At 35.4% G+C, this 16,602-nt stretch overlaps 1 protein-coding gene across 5 annotated transcripts in view; it reads left to right on the top strand.

Moving 5' to 3' along the window:
- Nucleotides 1-16,602, top strand: part of SSBP2 (single stranded DNA binding protein 2) — a 283,430-nt gene that overhangs the window by 241,395 nt on the left and 25,433 nt on the right. For 3 of the 5 annotated variants that reach the window (XM_011220990.3, XM_034656453.1, XM_011220987.3), the window contains 2 exons: nt 290-381; nt 6,680-6,728. In XM_011220990.3, the coding sequence (XP_011219292.1) occupies nt 290-381; nt 6,680-6,728 (141 nt within the window). The remainder of the gene's footprint in view (nt 1-289; nt 382-6,679; nt 6,729-16,602) is intronic. The other 2 variants (XM_011220992.3, XM_002916223.4) reach the window with 1 other exon arrangement.

Below are 16,602 nucleotides of genomic sequence, written 5' to 3'. Positions count from 1 at the left end.
AGTTTGCTGTTGTACAGGTATTAGGAAATTCATATGGATATGTTGAATATTATGATTGCAACTATACCTTAATCATTTAACATGCTCCAATGATCTTACATAGTCATGTAGTTTTTAAAAGACACAGACCAAAGTAATTGTTAAAATAGAAGCAATAGTACAAGAGTGGACCCTTCAGAGAATGAATTGCACAGGCCTTATCCAATCAGGAGTTATGTAGGGAAATCATTAACCTGCTCTCCTTTCTTTCCCCCCTCCTCTTTGGTTTTGTTTTTTTGTTTTGTGGTAGTCTGACCCTTGGTTATCATTACAGAACTATGGAGGTGCAATGAGACCCCCCCTGAATGCTTTAGGTGGCCCCGGAATGCCTGGAATGAACATGTAAGCAAAATGCTATGTTATCCTGTTTAGTAAAGTATTCTATTTTCTGTCTTCTGAAGTCACACTAAGTTGTAATACAGTTTGAGCTCCACAATTTCTGTGTAGTATGAAATGAAACTAGTGTAAAGGAGCTAAACACGAGCCGTAGTGTTTGCTTCATTTTCACAACATACTCTCTTTTTCTGCCTTCCCTTCAACACTTAATTTTTTCCATTTTCAAATGCCAAATACCAACTTTTAGCCAGATTTTCATGTTTCATTTGTTTAATTAAAAATGAGTCTTTTGTAAATAAACACATAGGCTCCATATAGTTGGTAGAAAACTATAAAGAGATGCTGGCACCAAGACCATGACTTTACTCCATAGAAGCAGGCAATTGATATTAACTTCATTTTAACATATATATAGTAATTACTAAAAGTTTTTAATTCCTATATATGAGTCTTTACTTTTGCTTTGTTGGGACCACTCATAACCCAGCAAGAATTCTCTTTGGTAGTGTCTTCTATATTAAAGAACTTCCCATACAATAGGGTGAATTTTTGTTTGAAAATTAAGACGTGCTTGGATAAGGACTAAATTAACAGTTTTTTGGTTGTTTGGTTGTTTTCTACTGAAAAGGCCTTTCAAGCCCAAAGAGAATAGTTATTTTTAAATACCCAAAATAATACCGTCTGTTAAGGGATTTTTTAAATTTTTCATTATCTAACTTGCCCTTAAAGTTCCATGTATACCAGGTGCTTGTTTGTGACCTTCATTATTCACTAAAGGATCAATTTCATGTTGTGGCCTAAAGAAAGCTTACCAGAAATAATGAAACTGTTCCATGTAGGGTTGTGGGTAGTTTCTTCGAGTATATTTTCCTATTAGTCCATGTTTTGGTTACTTATATATCAAATTAGATAACTCTGCCATCACTTAATGGCATTGCAGATATAATGAGATAAGCTCTTTTGATATAGATAGGGATTTTTGTGAGTTTCTGAAGCCATTTTCATGGAAAGCAATTTTGCCTAAAATAGAAAATAGGTTAATAAGTGGGTACCAGCCAGACTCAAAACTAACAGAACAAGGGGGAAAAAGTAGGTCAAATTTTCCTATCACGTCTTTTCACTTTAAAAGTAAAAATGGGTAGACATGAAGTCTGACTCTTCTTAAATCCCTCAAAGGCTTAGCCTTTATTAATGGTTGTTACAAAAAGGAGTGATATTTTATGCTTATATCAAAAGCTGCAACTCTTACCAATAGGATTTAGATATATATATAAAATTTACCTACCTGAGATTCTGACTTTAATATGCAATAGCTTTTAAGGAATATACTTTTGAATACTGTATATAGATGTAAGTATACATTTTGAATATTATGATCAATCTAGAATTATCATTAAATATTAGGATTATATCTAATGTCATTTTGTATATTACACTTCACTGTAATTAGCCATGTGGTCAACTTTAGATCAACCTGTTTTTATTAGTATAGAGAAAAAAGTTATTTTTTTGTGACCATTAAGAGATTCAGCTGCTTAAAATTGTCTAGTTCCTTTCTCACATACGCCTAAACAGATAAACAGATAAACATTAACATTTAATGGATACATTAAATTCCCTAAACTAGGGAGACTAAAAATATGGCTCAAATTTTTAATATGATTATTTTTATTGATACTTGGATTTGGGTTTCTCATTTAAATATACCCAGATGCTTTAAAATATTTTTTATTACGTAATATTGTACTGTTCATATAATTTCCGGTTTTTTTTTTTTTTTTTAAGATTTTATTTATTTGAGAGAGCAAGTGAGAGAGAGAGAGAGAGAGAGCACGAGCAGGTGGGAGAGGCAAGAGGAGAGGGAGAAGCGGACTCTCCGCTGAGCAGGGAGCCCGATGTGGGACTCAATCCCAGGACCCTGGAATCATGACCTGAGCCTAAGGCAGATGCCCAACTGACCAAGCCACCCAGGCGCCCCTAATTTCTGGTTTTTAAAGAAACTTTAAGCCTTCCAGATTCAGATTTCCATTGTTACCATTGACTTTATTTGGGTTCTTATATATAATTTTCAGTTTTCTATAAATTAGGATATTCTTAAAGAACAATGAAATTGTAAATATTGCCTTCTAACAAGGAAATTCTGAAGTATGGAAGATTTAACCAGTGAGGAGAATTCTTGTGTTGATATTGGCCCCAACAAAGCAAAAGTGAATTTAAAGAGACATAAAAAATAAAATACATTATGTCCATTGTACTCAATACAGTAAACTTCATTGAAATTCAGTTCATGATTTAGTATCTTTAAAGCAAAGACACTAAACCTTACTGTGTTAGAGCAAATGAGTATTTCTTTTTTTTTTTTTCCAAATGAGTATTTCTAACTAGCATTTGTGGCTTTCTTCATGTCACTTTTTTACATGTTGGGTAACTTAACAATTAAAGGAAAAGGCATTAGAATAGTGTTACTTTAAGATATGTTTTTAACAGTCTAAGATATTTGTGTGCTAGGGTCAGGTGGGACCTGCCAGAGAATCATTTCTGGATGAGTTTTCTTTAGCTTGTCACTTTTTCTTGTTTGCCATGAAAGTATAACGACAATGAAATATAATATCCAATCGTGCTCACCAAAGTAATTAAATACTGTATTCTAACTGGGAAACTATTTGAACAAAATTTTGATAATGTTATTAAAAAATATTGGTTGCCTCCAAAGAAAATGATTATTCTGATATAATTTTTACATTTCCATTCTCTAAACTCAGGATAAATTATAATAGTGTCATCTAAAATTAAAATAAGAGTATACTTTTAATGTTTCTCTAACTACTATTTTTACAAATAAAAGCTTAATATCAATTTCAGTAAAGTAGAATTTACAAACTATAGCCAGAATGTAAATGTTTTCAAATGCATTGCAGGTAATTTTTTAAAAGAAACTGTATTTCTAGATTAGCTACATTTTTTAAGGGTGCCTGGATGGCTCAGTCAGTTAGGCATCCCACTCTTGATTTTAGCTCAGGTCATGATCTCTCAGGATCATGAGATCAAGTTCCATATCAGGCTCCATGCTCAGTGTGGAGTCTGATTGAAGATTCTCTCTCCCTATCTTTCTGCTTCTCCCCCTGCTTTCTCTCTCTCAAATAAATAAATCTTTAAAAAAATAAAACAATAAATTAACTGTATTTTTATGAATTTCCAAAGAATTTAGGATTCAGCATTACAGCATGTCTAATTCAACTTTGTATACATTGGTATTTTATAGAACGAAGGGGACAGAGGATTTCAAAGAATCTAGACCTTCTTGTTATCCTAAAGAATGATAAAATTTGGATAGTTATTATTTTGAAATAAAACGACTATATTTTAGAAGAAAAGAGGATTTTTCTCTACAGTAATCGTAGTTGCTTTGATTTCATCATATCTGCATACCCTTACCAAAAAATACCTACTTCTTTTCAATTCCATTTTTTGCATTCTTTTTAAATGAGGGTAACCTGATTCTACTTCAGATTATACCTACATAAAAATTTCCATTCAAGGGGGCGCCTGGGTGGCACAGCGATTAAGCGTCTGCCTTCGGCTCAGGGCATGATCCCGGCGTTACGGGATCGAGCCCCACATCAGGCTCCTCCGCTATGAGCCTGCTTCTTCCTCTCCCACTCCCCCTGCTTGTGTTCCCTCTCTTGCTGGCTGTCTCTATCTCTGTCGAATAAATAAATAAAATCTTTTAAAAAAAATTTCCATTCAAAATAATGCCTTCATTATAGTTTGTAAGTTACTTTCTTGATAACAACGATGGTCCTCAAAAGGAGTGGGAATTACTGAACTTAAGTAGTTGTTCCTTTCTTTCTTTTTTTTTTTTTAAGATTTATTTATTTATTTGAGAGAGAGAGAGAGAGCAGGGGAGGGGGGAGAGGGAGAGAATCTCAAGCAGACTCCCTGCCAACCATGGAGCCAAATGAGGCTCGATCCCATGACCCTGAGATCATGACTTGAGCTGAAATCAAGCGTCAGATGCCCTACCAGAACACCCAGATGCCCCTGAACTTAAGTAGTTGTTCTAAAAGAACTACTCACTAATATAACCCCATTTTATTTAGCACTATTTGTGAAACTTAAAATGTTTTTGAACGTAATGGTATTATTGGGGGAAATTTAGTTTATCCATGTGAATTATCATATTAAATCCTATTAAATTGTATTAAATCACTATCATATTAAATGCAGTGTAATACAAAATACATAGTGTGCTGAGACTAGATTATTATTTATCAAATAATGGAAATGCATAAAAGGTATTGTTACTGATAATAAATATAACATTTAACATTTAATGCTATTATTTATTTAAGTAAAATGTTTAGTTATTTAACATTTAATTTAGCATGTTAATCTAACATTAAATAATTTTAAAGTGAAAAGTAAAATATTTTATTATATTTAATCTTATATAGTTCTGTTTTAAACATAATGTATCAAAATTATGAGGTCATTATCGACATAACATCGTTGTATACAAATTTTTGCCATGATTTGGATATAGTATATTTTTGTGCTGTTTTAAGATAAATATTTCCCAATTTCTTTATTATATTTTATTTAACATCAAACAAATCGTGTTGATTACCATCAAACAAATCAGATGTTTTGCTTGATCAATACATACCTTGTGTTTTAGCTCACTTTCTGTTCATTAGGACATTGAATCCTATAGGTAAGATCATCTTTCCAAAGTGTTCCAGTAGTTAATTGTAAAATCATCATCATCACCATCTTAAAGAGGCACCACTTTCCAGAGACAGTGCAAGCGCCGCGCCCCTAACCTTCTCCGTGTGCAGTACTTTGACCAACTTCTCTATGGCATCTTATTTTCTCCTTTATTCCTCAAGCACAGTTGGGGAAAATTGTATTTGGACACCCCGATAGAGCCCACGGACAGAATTTTCATGCACTTCCCTATTGTTTATATCCTTGGGGAATTCCAAAGCAAAATGAAAAACAGTTCTAAATAGTCCAAGTAACATAGCTAACCTGGATACTTCTATCTAACAAACTAAATTTCAGGTTTAAGGTCCCTAAAATAAGAATCAAGGGACTTTTTTTTTTAATTAAAATTTTCCTCTGTCTTTCTACTGCAGTTAGAGGGAAAAGGGAATTTTGAGTGACCCTTATTACAGAGGACTTGCTGACAGCAGTCTACTTTTTATCAAGCAGTATTTATTCAGGTATACTTAATACTAAAGCATGAAAACAAAGAGATGTTTTTCACTTAATTAGGCATTAATTTTGTTTTAAAAGATTCATGTCCTTTTAAGCTATAGGGTACAAAACATTATCCACCTCCCTTAAATGAAGTAATATACTGACATACGTTGGCATAGATTACTTTCTGTTTTTACCTAGATTTACTCTGGCCACTGTCTTGAACCGTAATTATGAAAACAAAAATGTGATTCCCTTTTTAAAAAGTAACTAAGTTGTTAGTAGCACTGCAAGATAGATTGATATAAAATAACATACAAAGTAATATATAATCTGTGATATTCTATGTGTTTTTTAAAAAATGAGTCCAATGTAGTCACCTTTTCTGTACATTTATTTACTTACAGTTTAATAAGAGCAATCGTTTTATATATATTGGTATTTTTTAAATAATTTCATTTTAATTTTGAATGAGATACAGCTGGCACTTGTATTTGTCATAGGATTAAAGTTTATGTTTATTTCATAATTGGTGCTTTTTGCTGCACAAGTATGTGTTCATAATGATTTAGATAGATAGATAGATGTACTTTTATAGGTGATTATCATTTTTAGTGTTTATTACCATAATTGAACTTAAAATAAAACTGGACCTACCCAAGGTAGTTTGATTTGGGAAGAAAACTATTTTGTGGAATAATAAATTTTTTTTATTTAAGAAATAAAAAAGCTGGGGCACCTGGATGGTTTAGTGAGTTAAGCATACTACTCTTGGTTTCAGCTCAGGTCATGATTTCAGGGTCCTGACATCGAGCCCAGCATCTGGCTCTGCACTGAGCATGGAGTCTGCTTGAGATTCTTTCTCCCTCACCCTCTGCCCCTCCCCCACTCTTGTGTGCTCTCCATCTCTCTCTAAAATAAATAAATATTTTTTTAGAAAAAAAGAACTAAAAAACCTATGAAAATACAGAGAGTAATTTCAGTGTTGAACTAAAACTGCATGGTAACTGAACTGTAAATGTTATACTTTATGATTTGTTACTGCTTATTGTAAAACAGTCAAAGCATAAGTTAAAATTTCATTTATCATGTTATCTTACAGGGGTCCAGGCGGTGGTAGACCTTGGCCAAACCCAACAAATGCCAATTCAGTGAGTATATGTATTTTTAAAATTTTCTTTGCACTTTGTAGCATTTAACAACAAAAATCTGTTGCTTTTGAAAGTCCTGCAATTGGTTATATTAACTTTTTAGAAAATGTAATCATTCAAAAAGTATACTTTACGTATCTATTTTTTAAAATATGTATAATTTATGAAATTATGTAATTTTTTCACTTAGTCTAATGTAAACATGCATTCTACATATATTAACAGACTTCTAAAAATAAAACAGGAAATGTGATTTAAGGATACTACAAAAGCCTATATTTCTTGTAATGTATATTTATCATAAAATGATTTGATCTTCTAAAATGACTATAATAATCACTAATTTGCCAGATAACCTTAATCTCTATCAGAGTTATTTGATTGTATTTATTGTACTGTTACACCTAGGTTTGCTCTCTTACTATCCCAGGAAGCAAGTACACATTTGTCCTGTGCCTTCTGGCCAAATTTGCATTCTTACACATCTGTGTATCTGACGTGCTGTGAATTTTCCTTACATGTTTTGTGATAGCAGTTTGACTCACAAATATTTTTCTCTCTTAATAATATCACATAAACATATGCATGAGTTGAGTCTTAAAATTAATATGATTTTAATTAAATGATCCTGGTGATGTTTTCCCTTCTTGACTTTGAAACCTTGAGTTTCCTTAGTATGTGAAAGGGGTCTGCTGTGTAACTCTGTGCAGTGTGTGCACTGCACAAAGATTTCTCACTCAGGGGAGTCAGTATGGTACTAAAATACAGCTTGTGCTCCACTTGTAAAGTCTATGAGTGTCTGCCCAGCAGGGATGCCTTTTCCTAATATGCAGAGAGGTAACTTCATTGACTGGCAGTGGCCTTAATGCTAAATAAACATGAAACTGATTCAATGTTCAAGGTTAATTTAAACTTCAAGAAAATTTAAGGTGAAGTATGTGTGGTATAGGACGAATCATCCTAAATTCATTGCTATTCTAAGGCAGGACCACTTTCTTCTCAATTAAGTAAGCAACTGTCGTATTTTTAGGAAAAAAAATTATTTTATCTTCCTATCTCTTTGGTTTCAGTAGCTAATTGAAATAGCATTTAGGGTGGACAAAAGTGATAATCTTGCTTTCATTTGGGTCTTCAGTATACTATTGAATCTCCACAAATCTTCCTAAAATACTGTTACGCCAGATTGTTATAATGTATCTTTATCTTCTAAAATTCTTTTAGTTTGCTTATATGCTTTTGAAGAGTTCACATTTCTATTTGCTTCTTGCTATATGCCTTTCAAATTCATTCAGGATTTCACTTTAAAATAGCATCTGGCTAGCAGCTCAAGACACAGTTCTTCCAACTTTCTATTAAAATACCCATAAAGGGGCTCCTGGGTGGCTCAGTCGGTTAAGCATCTGCCTTCAGCTCAGGACATGATCCCAGGGTTCTGGGATTGAGTCCTGCTTCGGGCTTGCTGCTCCGTGGGGAGCCTGCTTCTCCCTCTGCCTCTCTCTCTCTGTGTGTCTCTCATGAGTAAATAAATGAAATCTTTAAATAAAATAAAATACCCACAAAGATAGAGGAAAAAACAATTTTTTTAACACTGAAAACTGTGATAATTTTCCCACTGCCAGAATCCAGAAAGACTTTCTATCATCTGCACATCTGCTAAAACTGGATTAAAAAGTACAATCAATAGTGCGCTTAACTATGCAAGCCTTCCCACCTGGAGGCAAGAAGACTCTTCTTCCTCACTGTCAGTTTGCCCAGCTCTCCCTCTGCTGCCCGCAGGCGGCCAAGTGCAATTCACACCTGCCACTGCCCCTCCAGCAGTACCTCCTTTTACACACTCAGCTGGAGACTTTGTTCCCCAAAAGCTACTTAGGAAGTTGAGCAGGATTTGATAGTGAGAATGGTGCATTGTACCAAGCAGGGATATTATCCAAGTAAGAGTACTGGAGAGAGGCAGAAATGAGGAGCGAGTTCTGCATTCTGATGATTTTTAGTTTTTATGTACTCCACCTCTTCAGAATTTCAGGGAGTCAAGCACTGTGGATAGGAGAATGTACTGTAGCAAGTCAGCATTATTTTAGACCCTGAGAAACACTAGGAGTTAAGGTAGGATGTGTGCATATGAACCTACCATCCAGGGGTCATTGTGAATGGGCATTTGACCAGCACACATGTGGCCAAGTGAGAGAGTTGAAAACAGTCCCTTGTGATAATAGCTATCCCATGTGGATACATCTCCCTTTCACTCGAAGAAATGTGAATAAGGAAAAAAGGTGGGGAAGACCTACAGCTTTCTCTCCAGTAGAGAAAGGGGGTCATCATCCTGAGTTCAGAAAGGCAAAGCAGTCCTCTGAAAAATGATTGACTTTGATAACAAGAAAAAAAATCATAAAAAACTGATGACTTCCTGGCAAAAAACAACCCATGGTTACATGAAACAACGCAAAAAAGTATTAAGGGGTATTTTCCCCCCTTAATACCATTGATTATATTCTAGTGACAACTCATCTGTACTGTTTTGATTTCTAAGTTCCTAAGACTTCTTGTCCATGTTTTTAATTGCAAACACTTTTTATCTTGTATCAGTATAGCAAGTCTCTGGCTCTTCAGGCCCACATATTAAAGTGGTTGTTTGTTTTGTTTTTGCTGTTTCCAAATATGTTTTGTATACTGTTTTTTTTTTAAATGCTCATATCAAAATAACTCCAGATTTATAGAAGAGTTGCACTCTTCACCCAGATTCCCAAGTGTTAAAGTTATACTCTATTTGCTTTATAATTTCTTCTCTCTGCATATACATATTTTTCCTGAACCATTTGAACTGTATTTAAGTTGCTGACATGATAACCCTTTATCCCCAAATACATCAGTGTGGGTTTCCTAAAAGCAAATGCATTATCTTTCATAACTACAGTAAAGATCAAAATTAGAAAATAAACGTTGATGTAATGCTATTTTCTAATCTGCGGATCCCACTCAGATTTCAACAATTGTCCCAGCAAAGTCCCTGGTAACAAAAGAAATTCCCAGTTCACTTGTTACATTTATGAATCATGTCTTTTGGAACTATCTAGGACAGTTCCTCAGCTTATCTTTGTCTTTCTTCACCTTGCAGTTTTGTTGAATGCAATTCAGTTATTTTGTAGAATGTGCCATAATTTGTCTGATGTTTCCTCATGATTAGATTCAGGTAATACATATTTGGTAAGAATGCCACAGAAGTGATGTTGTGATTTTCTCAGCGCACCATTTCAGGAAGCATGTGATGGTGATTGCTTGTAGTGTTAACTTTGATCACTTAGTTAAGGGTGGTGCTTGTCACTTTTCTCTACTGTAAAATTGCTGTTTTTCCTTTTGTAATTATTAACTTGTGGAGACATACTTTGAAACTACAGTAAATATCCTCTTCTTCCTTATACTTTGATCTGCTGCGTTTCGTATCCATTGACAACTCTTGCCCAAACTGTTTTTTTGCTGAGTTGGTTGCCAAATGGCTGATTTCTAATTCTGTCTTTCCTTCTCCATATATAGGACAGAGTTGACTCTCTCCTATAACAAAGAGTTTTTCTTTCTTCTCCATTCACTTATTCATGTATATCAGATGTATTTGTGGACTCATTTTATTCAATAGGTTTATGATGCTAAAATCATTCCAGGTTTAGCCAGTAAGAACCCCTTCCAGCTGGATCATTTGTCCTTTTGACATATCTCCATTATTCTTTCAGCACTTGAAGCTCATCTTCAGTCTTCCCAGTGTTAGCCCTGAAACAGCCATTTCTTTAAGGAGCCCTGGTTCTTTTAGTGGAGAGTGGTGTTTAGAACCTGTCAGAGTGATATGGCTCCTAGAGACTGTCAACCACTGCGGCTAGAATACAGATGTATGTTCATGCACATATATCTTTCTGTACCCATCTATAGGTTTTAAAACCATGAGTACCCATCAGTGCTTCAGTTTCAATCCAGGACGGGGTTTATTCTAGACTTTCTGCTTTCCACTTCTCTGAAAGTAAAAAAAAATCTTTCCTACTATTATGTACAATATATTTATTGATTTATTTGCTTCATCTTTATCAATCCACAGTTTTTTCATGTACAGGTATTTTAATCAAAATTGTTTTGGGCATCCTTTTACATGGAACATAGAAGAAACTTTTTTTTAAAAAAAAGATTTTTATTTACTTATTTGAGAGAGAGAGAGAGCACAAGCAGGGAGAACGGCAGGCAGAGGGAGAAAGAGAAGCAGTCTCACGCTGAGCAGAGAACCCCATGTGGGGCTCAATCCCAGGACCCTGGGATCATAACCTGAGCTGAAGGCAGATACTTAACCATCTGAGCTAACGAGGCACCCAGAAGAAACATTTTTAAGGACAAATACATATTTTTAATTCAGAATACAAGTATGATTTTTACTTTTAACTTCCTTCAACCTGAACATTACAATATTGGCCTCAGATTCTGATTTGGAAGTTTATTTACAAATCTACCAATGATTTTTCCTTTTTTATGTCTTTTAAAGGCACTGTGCACTTGGGTTTACCTATATAGCACGTTCTCATCATTACGTAGCAAGCATTTTTACTGAAAATATCTTAATTATCTTTGTCTGAGGACATTTTGGATTACAAGGTACAGAAATACAACCAGACTAGACTCATATTGAGAGAACATCACTGGATTATGTATCTGAAAAGTCCAGATATAAATTTGCTTTGGAGCACATTGGATTCCAAGGATCCAGATAATGTCATCAGGACCCAGTCTCTATTGCTTACATTTTTTCCTTGTCATGACAAGAGGGCTGTGTGGAATTCCAGGTGTATATTCTCAGAGCTCTCGGTTCAGTACAAAACAGCACAACTCTTTATCACTTAAACATAGGAACTGGGCATAACTAACTCAACTAGATTTCTTTAGCTCGGGTCACATGATCATTCGTGAATTGTGACCTGAGGTTACAGTGCTCTTTCAGCCTGGCCGAGGTCACACAGGTCCAAGCCCCACCCAAACCACCTGGAAAAGTAAGAGGTATGGTTCACCAAAGAAAATTCAAGGAATTGTTAGCAGAAGAGGGGACAGGCAAAAGCTACGGATGTCCAGTGTAGCCCTGTATTCAACTCACTAACGTGACAGGAAAAAGAAAAAAGAAACTCCCTTAAAGAAAAAAATAACAACCTATTGTAATGATTAAGCCCAAAGGAAATACGAATATCTTACTCCAGATAGGCTCTGGTCTGTACATATATATGCTATTTAAAAAAAAAAAAAAACCACTAAAAATAATAGCGTATTTTCAACTTTACACTGGCACAGAGTGTCTTGATGTTGCCCTCCGTGGTTTCTAGTAAACCAGTAGCATCTAAGGTAGTTTTAAAGTTCACAGTTGAAGAATGCTACTAAACATTTTTTAAAAAGAAACCAAAATCTCTAGCTACTCTGCCCTTCCCCTTGCTGTGGCACCGCTGCCATGGATATTACGAGCCAGAATGTTTGAGAATATTTGAAATATTGGTCACAGTTCTTGAATTATCCGGCTAGCTTAACCAGGCAGTATATACGGCCCTTAATTTTCTCATCTGACAAATAAAAAATTCTTTTACTCCTCTGATTCTGATCGTTCAGCTCTCTGATCTTGCTTATCTTTTACATCTGTGTTTTCATCTTTCAGTTCATGCTGATATATTCTGTGTGGAGTGTGGAGACAGGCAGGAGGAGATGAATTACATTGGGAGGATTTGGAAACTAGAGGTGGAGAAAAGCATGGACAAAAATAAAAGGAGAAATGCAGAAAATGTTTGAGGAAAAATTATTAGACTGTTAGTGGCTAGGGGGACAGATTGTCTGGGAAGGCATGGAGGGTGACAAAGCGGAAAAGAGGGCCATGATGTGTACAGGACTCTTGAATGGAGAAATCTGAACTGTGTCATCTATATGGAAGCGAGCTATATTTTAGGAAGATAGTCTAGAAAATGGATGTAATGGGGAAATGAAGTTAGGAGATTATAGTAATGGGTTTTATAAAATGTTATCAGAACCTGAGGTAGAGTGGTGATTAAAGGAATGATGAGGCTGCATTTCACACACACAATCAAAAACACTTGGTGACCTTCGATTTGGGGATAAAGAGAAAGAAAAAGTGGAAGGTGATTTCAAGTCTTTGAATCCAGGTATCAGGGAGAATGGGAATAACACAAACTCAGCTAGAAATATGAGAAGAAGGATGTTTAGAGGGTAGATAGGGGGCTTTGTTTTGGAATGTTAAATCTTCCACTCAATTGAATAGAATACTAGATCAACTGTTGTGCCCATCACAAAATGGAAGTGTATTCCATTGAAATTTTATCTCTAGTCCTAATCTCTAATAAATTCTTGATTTATATTTCTAAATATCTGTTGATCAGATAAACCTGTCTACTAGTGCCTTCAAATTCAACATGTTGGATATTTCCCCAAATGTGCCCCCTTTCCTGAATTCCCTATATATAAATTAGTAGCACCATCATATCCTTGCTCACCAAGTTGGAAACCTAGGAATTGCCTTAACTTCTCCCTTCCCTTGTCCACCACCACACCTAGTTTGTCACCATGCCCTGCCAAGTACATGTGTGAAAAGTCTTTCAGATTTTCTTACCCTTACTTATCTTAATCAACACTGCCTAGAACACTGTAATCTCTTACCTAGACCTTTTTCAATAGACTCCTAACTTGTATTCCTATTCCATGATACCTCTAGGATTATCTTACTAAAATATAAATTTAAACGTGTCTCTCTAAAACCAGTGACTCCCTATTTCCTACAGCATAAATTCATTCACAGTCTGACCATATATGCTTATCATTTATTTCAATTTCTTATAAGTACCACACTGTACCAGCTGTGTAAGATTATATACCATTTCTCTAATAAACTATATACTTTCATATTTCTTTTCTTTCTTTGTCCCTTTCTTCCTTCTTTCTTTCTCTCTTTCTTTCTCCCTTTCTTTCTTCCTTCCTTCCTTTCTTCCTTCCTTTCTTCCTTCCTCCCTCCCTCCCTTTAATGCTGATCCTTCTCATTGTCTTTCTGGTGATCTTTTTCTCTCTGTAAGTCAGCTACCCAGCTCAAACGTCTTCTGTAGCCACATAGTTCCTCTACCTCTATTGTCATGTCTGTCATACTAGGCTGTCAAATGCTACTGGTAACTGTCAACAGTAAAGGTTCAGTGAAGTGCTACTAGGGATAGGAGCCCAAATGTTCTTTTTCTTTTAATGAGGGCATCAAAGAATATGAAGTAGAAAAAGCGAGTATAAGCCAAGAGCTTGATAGGACACACGGAAAGAAATTGAACTAGATGAGTTAAAAAATATATATTAAGTGTTTTAACTGTGTTTAAAGGAATCATGAAGAAGGAGAAATTAAAAACTAAAAAAGGAGTAAGGACTCAGGAGAACGAGGTGGTTGGAAGGGACTAGCTTTGGAAACAAACAGAAAGATTATCTTTTTTCTACCTGGATGAATGGATGAAAACTTTAATCTATAAATAGGAGCATTGAGATGAAAGATGAAAGTATAGCAAGAAATTGATAGCTTTAACATATGAAAAAGGGCAGACTACTAACTCAGGATTTTATAATCACCATGAAAGCCAGCTCAGGAAAGTCAATCGTTAATTATTCAAGAATTTTTTGAGCTAATTGTTAAGCCATTGGTAGCTTGAAATCTTCCATGTGGGAACATTCACACCACATAAATTGACAAATGCTACAAATTGGGACCTTCTTCTTTCCCGAGTTTATTGGGTTTACTGGCACACCACTAGAATGCTTCAGGGCTTCCATGAAGGCCGAGCCAAAATGCTTCCAGATATTAGTGAAGACTAGGTTGAAATTGGAGGACATGATTTTATTTTGGACCTTGAGCCTTGTCTTGTACTTCTTAAGTATCTTCTTAAGGAAATCTCTACTGTGAAACAGAAAAGGTAGCTAAGGGGTGATCAAAGCGATGGAAATTAACAAAGTAGGTTTAGAGCACCTGGGTGGTTCAGTCGGTTAATCACTTAAGCGGCTGCCTTCAGTTCAGGTCATGATCCAGGTCCTGGGGTCGAGCCCCATGTCCTCGGGCTCCCTGCTCAGAAGGGAGTCTGCTTTTCCCTCTGTCCCCCTTCACTCCTGCTCATGCTCACTCACACTGTCTCTCTTTCCCTCAAATAAATAAATAAAATCTTAAAAAAAAAAAAAGTAGGCTTTAGGATAATGAAGAGAAACAAAATGCTGACAGTGGCATGGGGGAGGGGTAGAGGCAATTTAGTAGGAAACTAATAGAGAAATAATGGACTTAATAAACATGGTGGAATTGTGATGGAAGAAGATTCTGGTTGGAATATAGAATAATATTTGTGAGTGTCATGAGGAATAAGAAAGATGTCAGGCAAGGGAGTTGGTTCGATCTCTTGTGTAAAGAGTTTTAGGATGTGGTCATACTTAAACAAATGGAGGAGAGGGAAGTATACTGTAAGTGAAGGAAGGCAGTGAAGTGTGAATTCCAAGGATTTATTTGAACTCAGGGCTTCAACTCACATAGGGCTTGAACTCATGACCCTGAGATCAAGACCTGAGCTGAGATCAAGAATTGGACACTTAACCAACTGAGCCACCCAGGCGCCCCTAAATTCCAAAGATTTAAAGGATGGTTATATCATATTTTGAAGTTGGTGAAGAATGATGGTAGGCACTAGAGAAAGGCAGAAGAACATGGGCTGGATACTAAAGTTATAAGAAGATGAAAATTGGAGCCAACAGATAAGGTGGTGATTTGGAGAGAGAAAATGCACATGTTTAAAATAAGCAGAAGATGGGATGGTAGATCATGAACCAAAAGGAGCTCAGGAGAGCAAAGTTGTATTCAACTACCAAGTTTAGTAAGTGTGTACTGGCCATTAGGATCTCAGTACTCCTAGTGGATGTAATCCCCATCATTAGTGATACTGGGCAGACTGGTAATGACAATTTGCAGGGCTGAATTACCCATAGGCAGACCAAGCAGGGGCCTCAGAGGTATGTGGTCCTTGCTTAAGGCAAAGCATGAACACCAAACAACAAGGAGAGAATTTTCAAATAACTTAATATTAAATATTTTCCCCTCGAATTAAAGAATTATTCATTAAAGGAAAATCATAACTTTGTTATACTTCCTTCTTCTTACTTTAAAGTTTCATATTATTTTTATGTTTAATTATATGGAAGGTGTTGAGGAAGAGGGAGGGTTTAGGGTAAAGACACTATCATCTTTTCACTACTCTAACGGTCCAATTCTGGCTCTCTGCCTCAAAAAAGGTAGTAGTTTGTTGGCTTTTTCCAGAATAAGGCAAAAATATCTCCTCTGGATGTGCAGAATCTTCATGCAAGTGAGCTAGTGAACTTCTGTGAAAAAAAGAAAGTATTTGGATATAGCTCTCTTTATTAATAATCCATACTCAAGGGCCTAGTTTTAAATATCTGTTTTCTAGTTTTCATTTCTTAAATTATGATAGCACTGTTGTATTAATACTCTGTAATGTCTAAACAAGAGTTGAGTTAAGAGCTTGATTTGAAGGGAAAGAATTTGTTACCCATATCTGATCCCCACAAATTAGTAGTCTTTGGAGACTTACATTAACAAAATCTTATACAAAAGAAAGGGGGGAAACGTGAGGCCTACAGATCAAGTATTGACCCATACCACATGAATGTAGTAGCCTGAAACCTATCTTAAAAATAATAATAATGCCTCCCAGAATGCACATAAATTAGGAGTTGCATCCGTAAAAGCTATTAATTTGAAAACTCTGGTTTCTGGTTTTTAGCTGCACAAATATATATCTTTCTAATTACAGAATAAGTGTCATTAGCATCNTACAAAGAA

The sequence above is a fragment of the Ailuropoda melanoleuca genome, chromosome 3, assembly GCF_002007445.2.
Source record: "Ailuropoda melanoleuca isolate Jingjing chromosome 3, ASM200744v2, whole genome shotgun sequence".
Taxonomy (NCBI): domain Eukaryota; kingdom Metazoa; phylum Chordata; class Mammalia; order Carnivora; family Ursidae; genus Ailuropoda; species Ailuropoda melanoleuca.
This window is presented reverse-complemented; position numbering and strand designations above follow the sequence as displayed.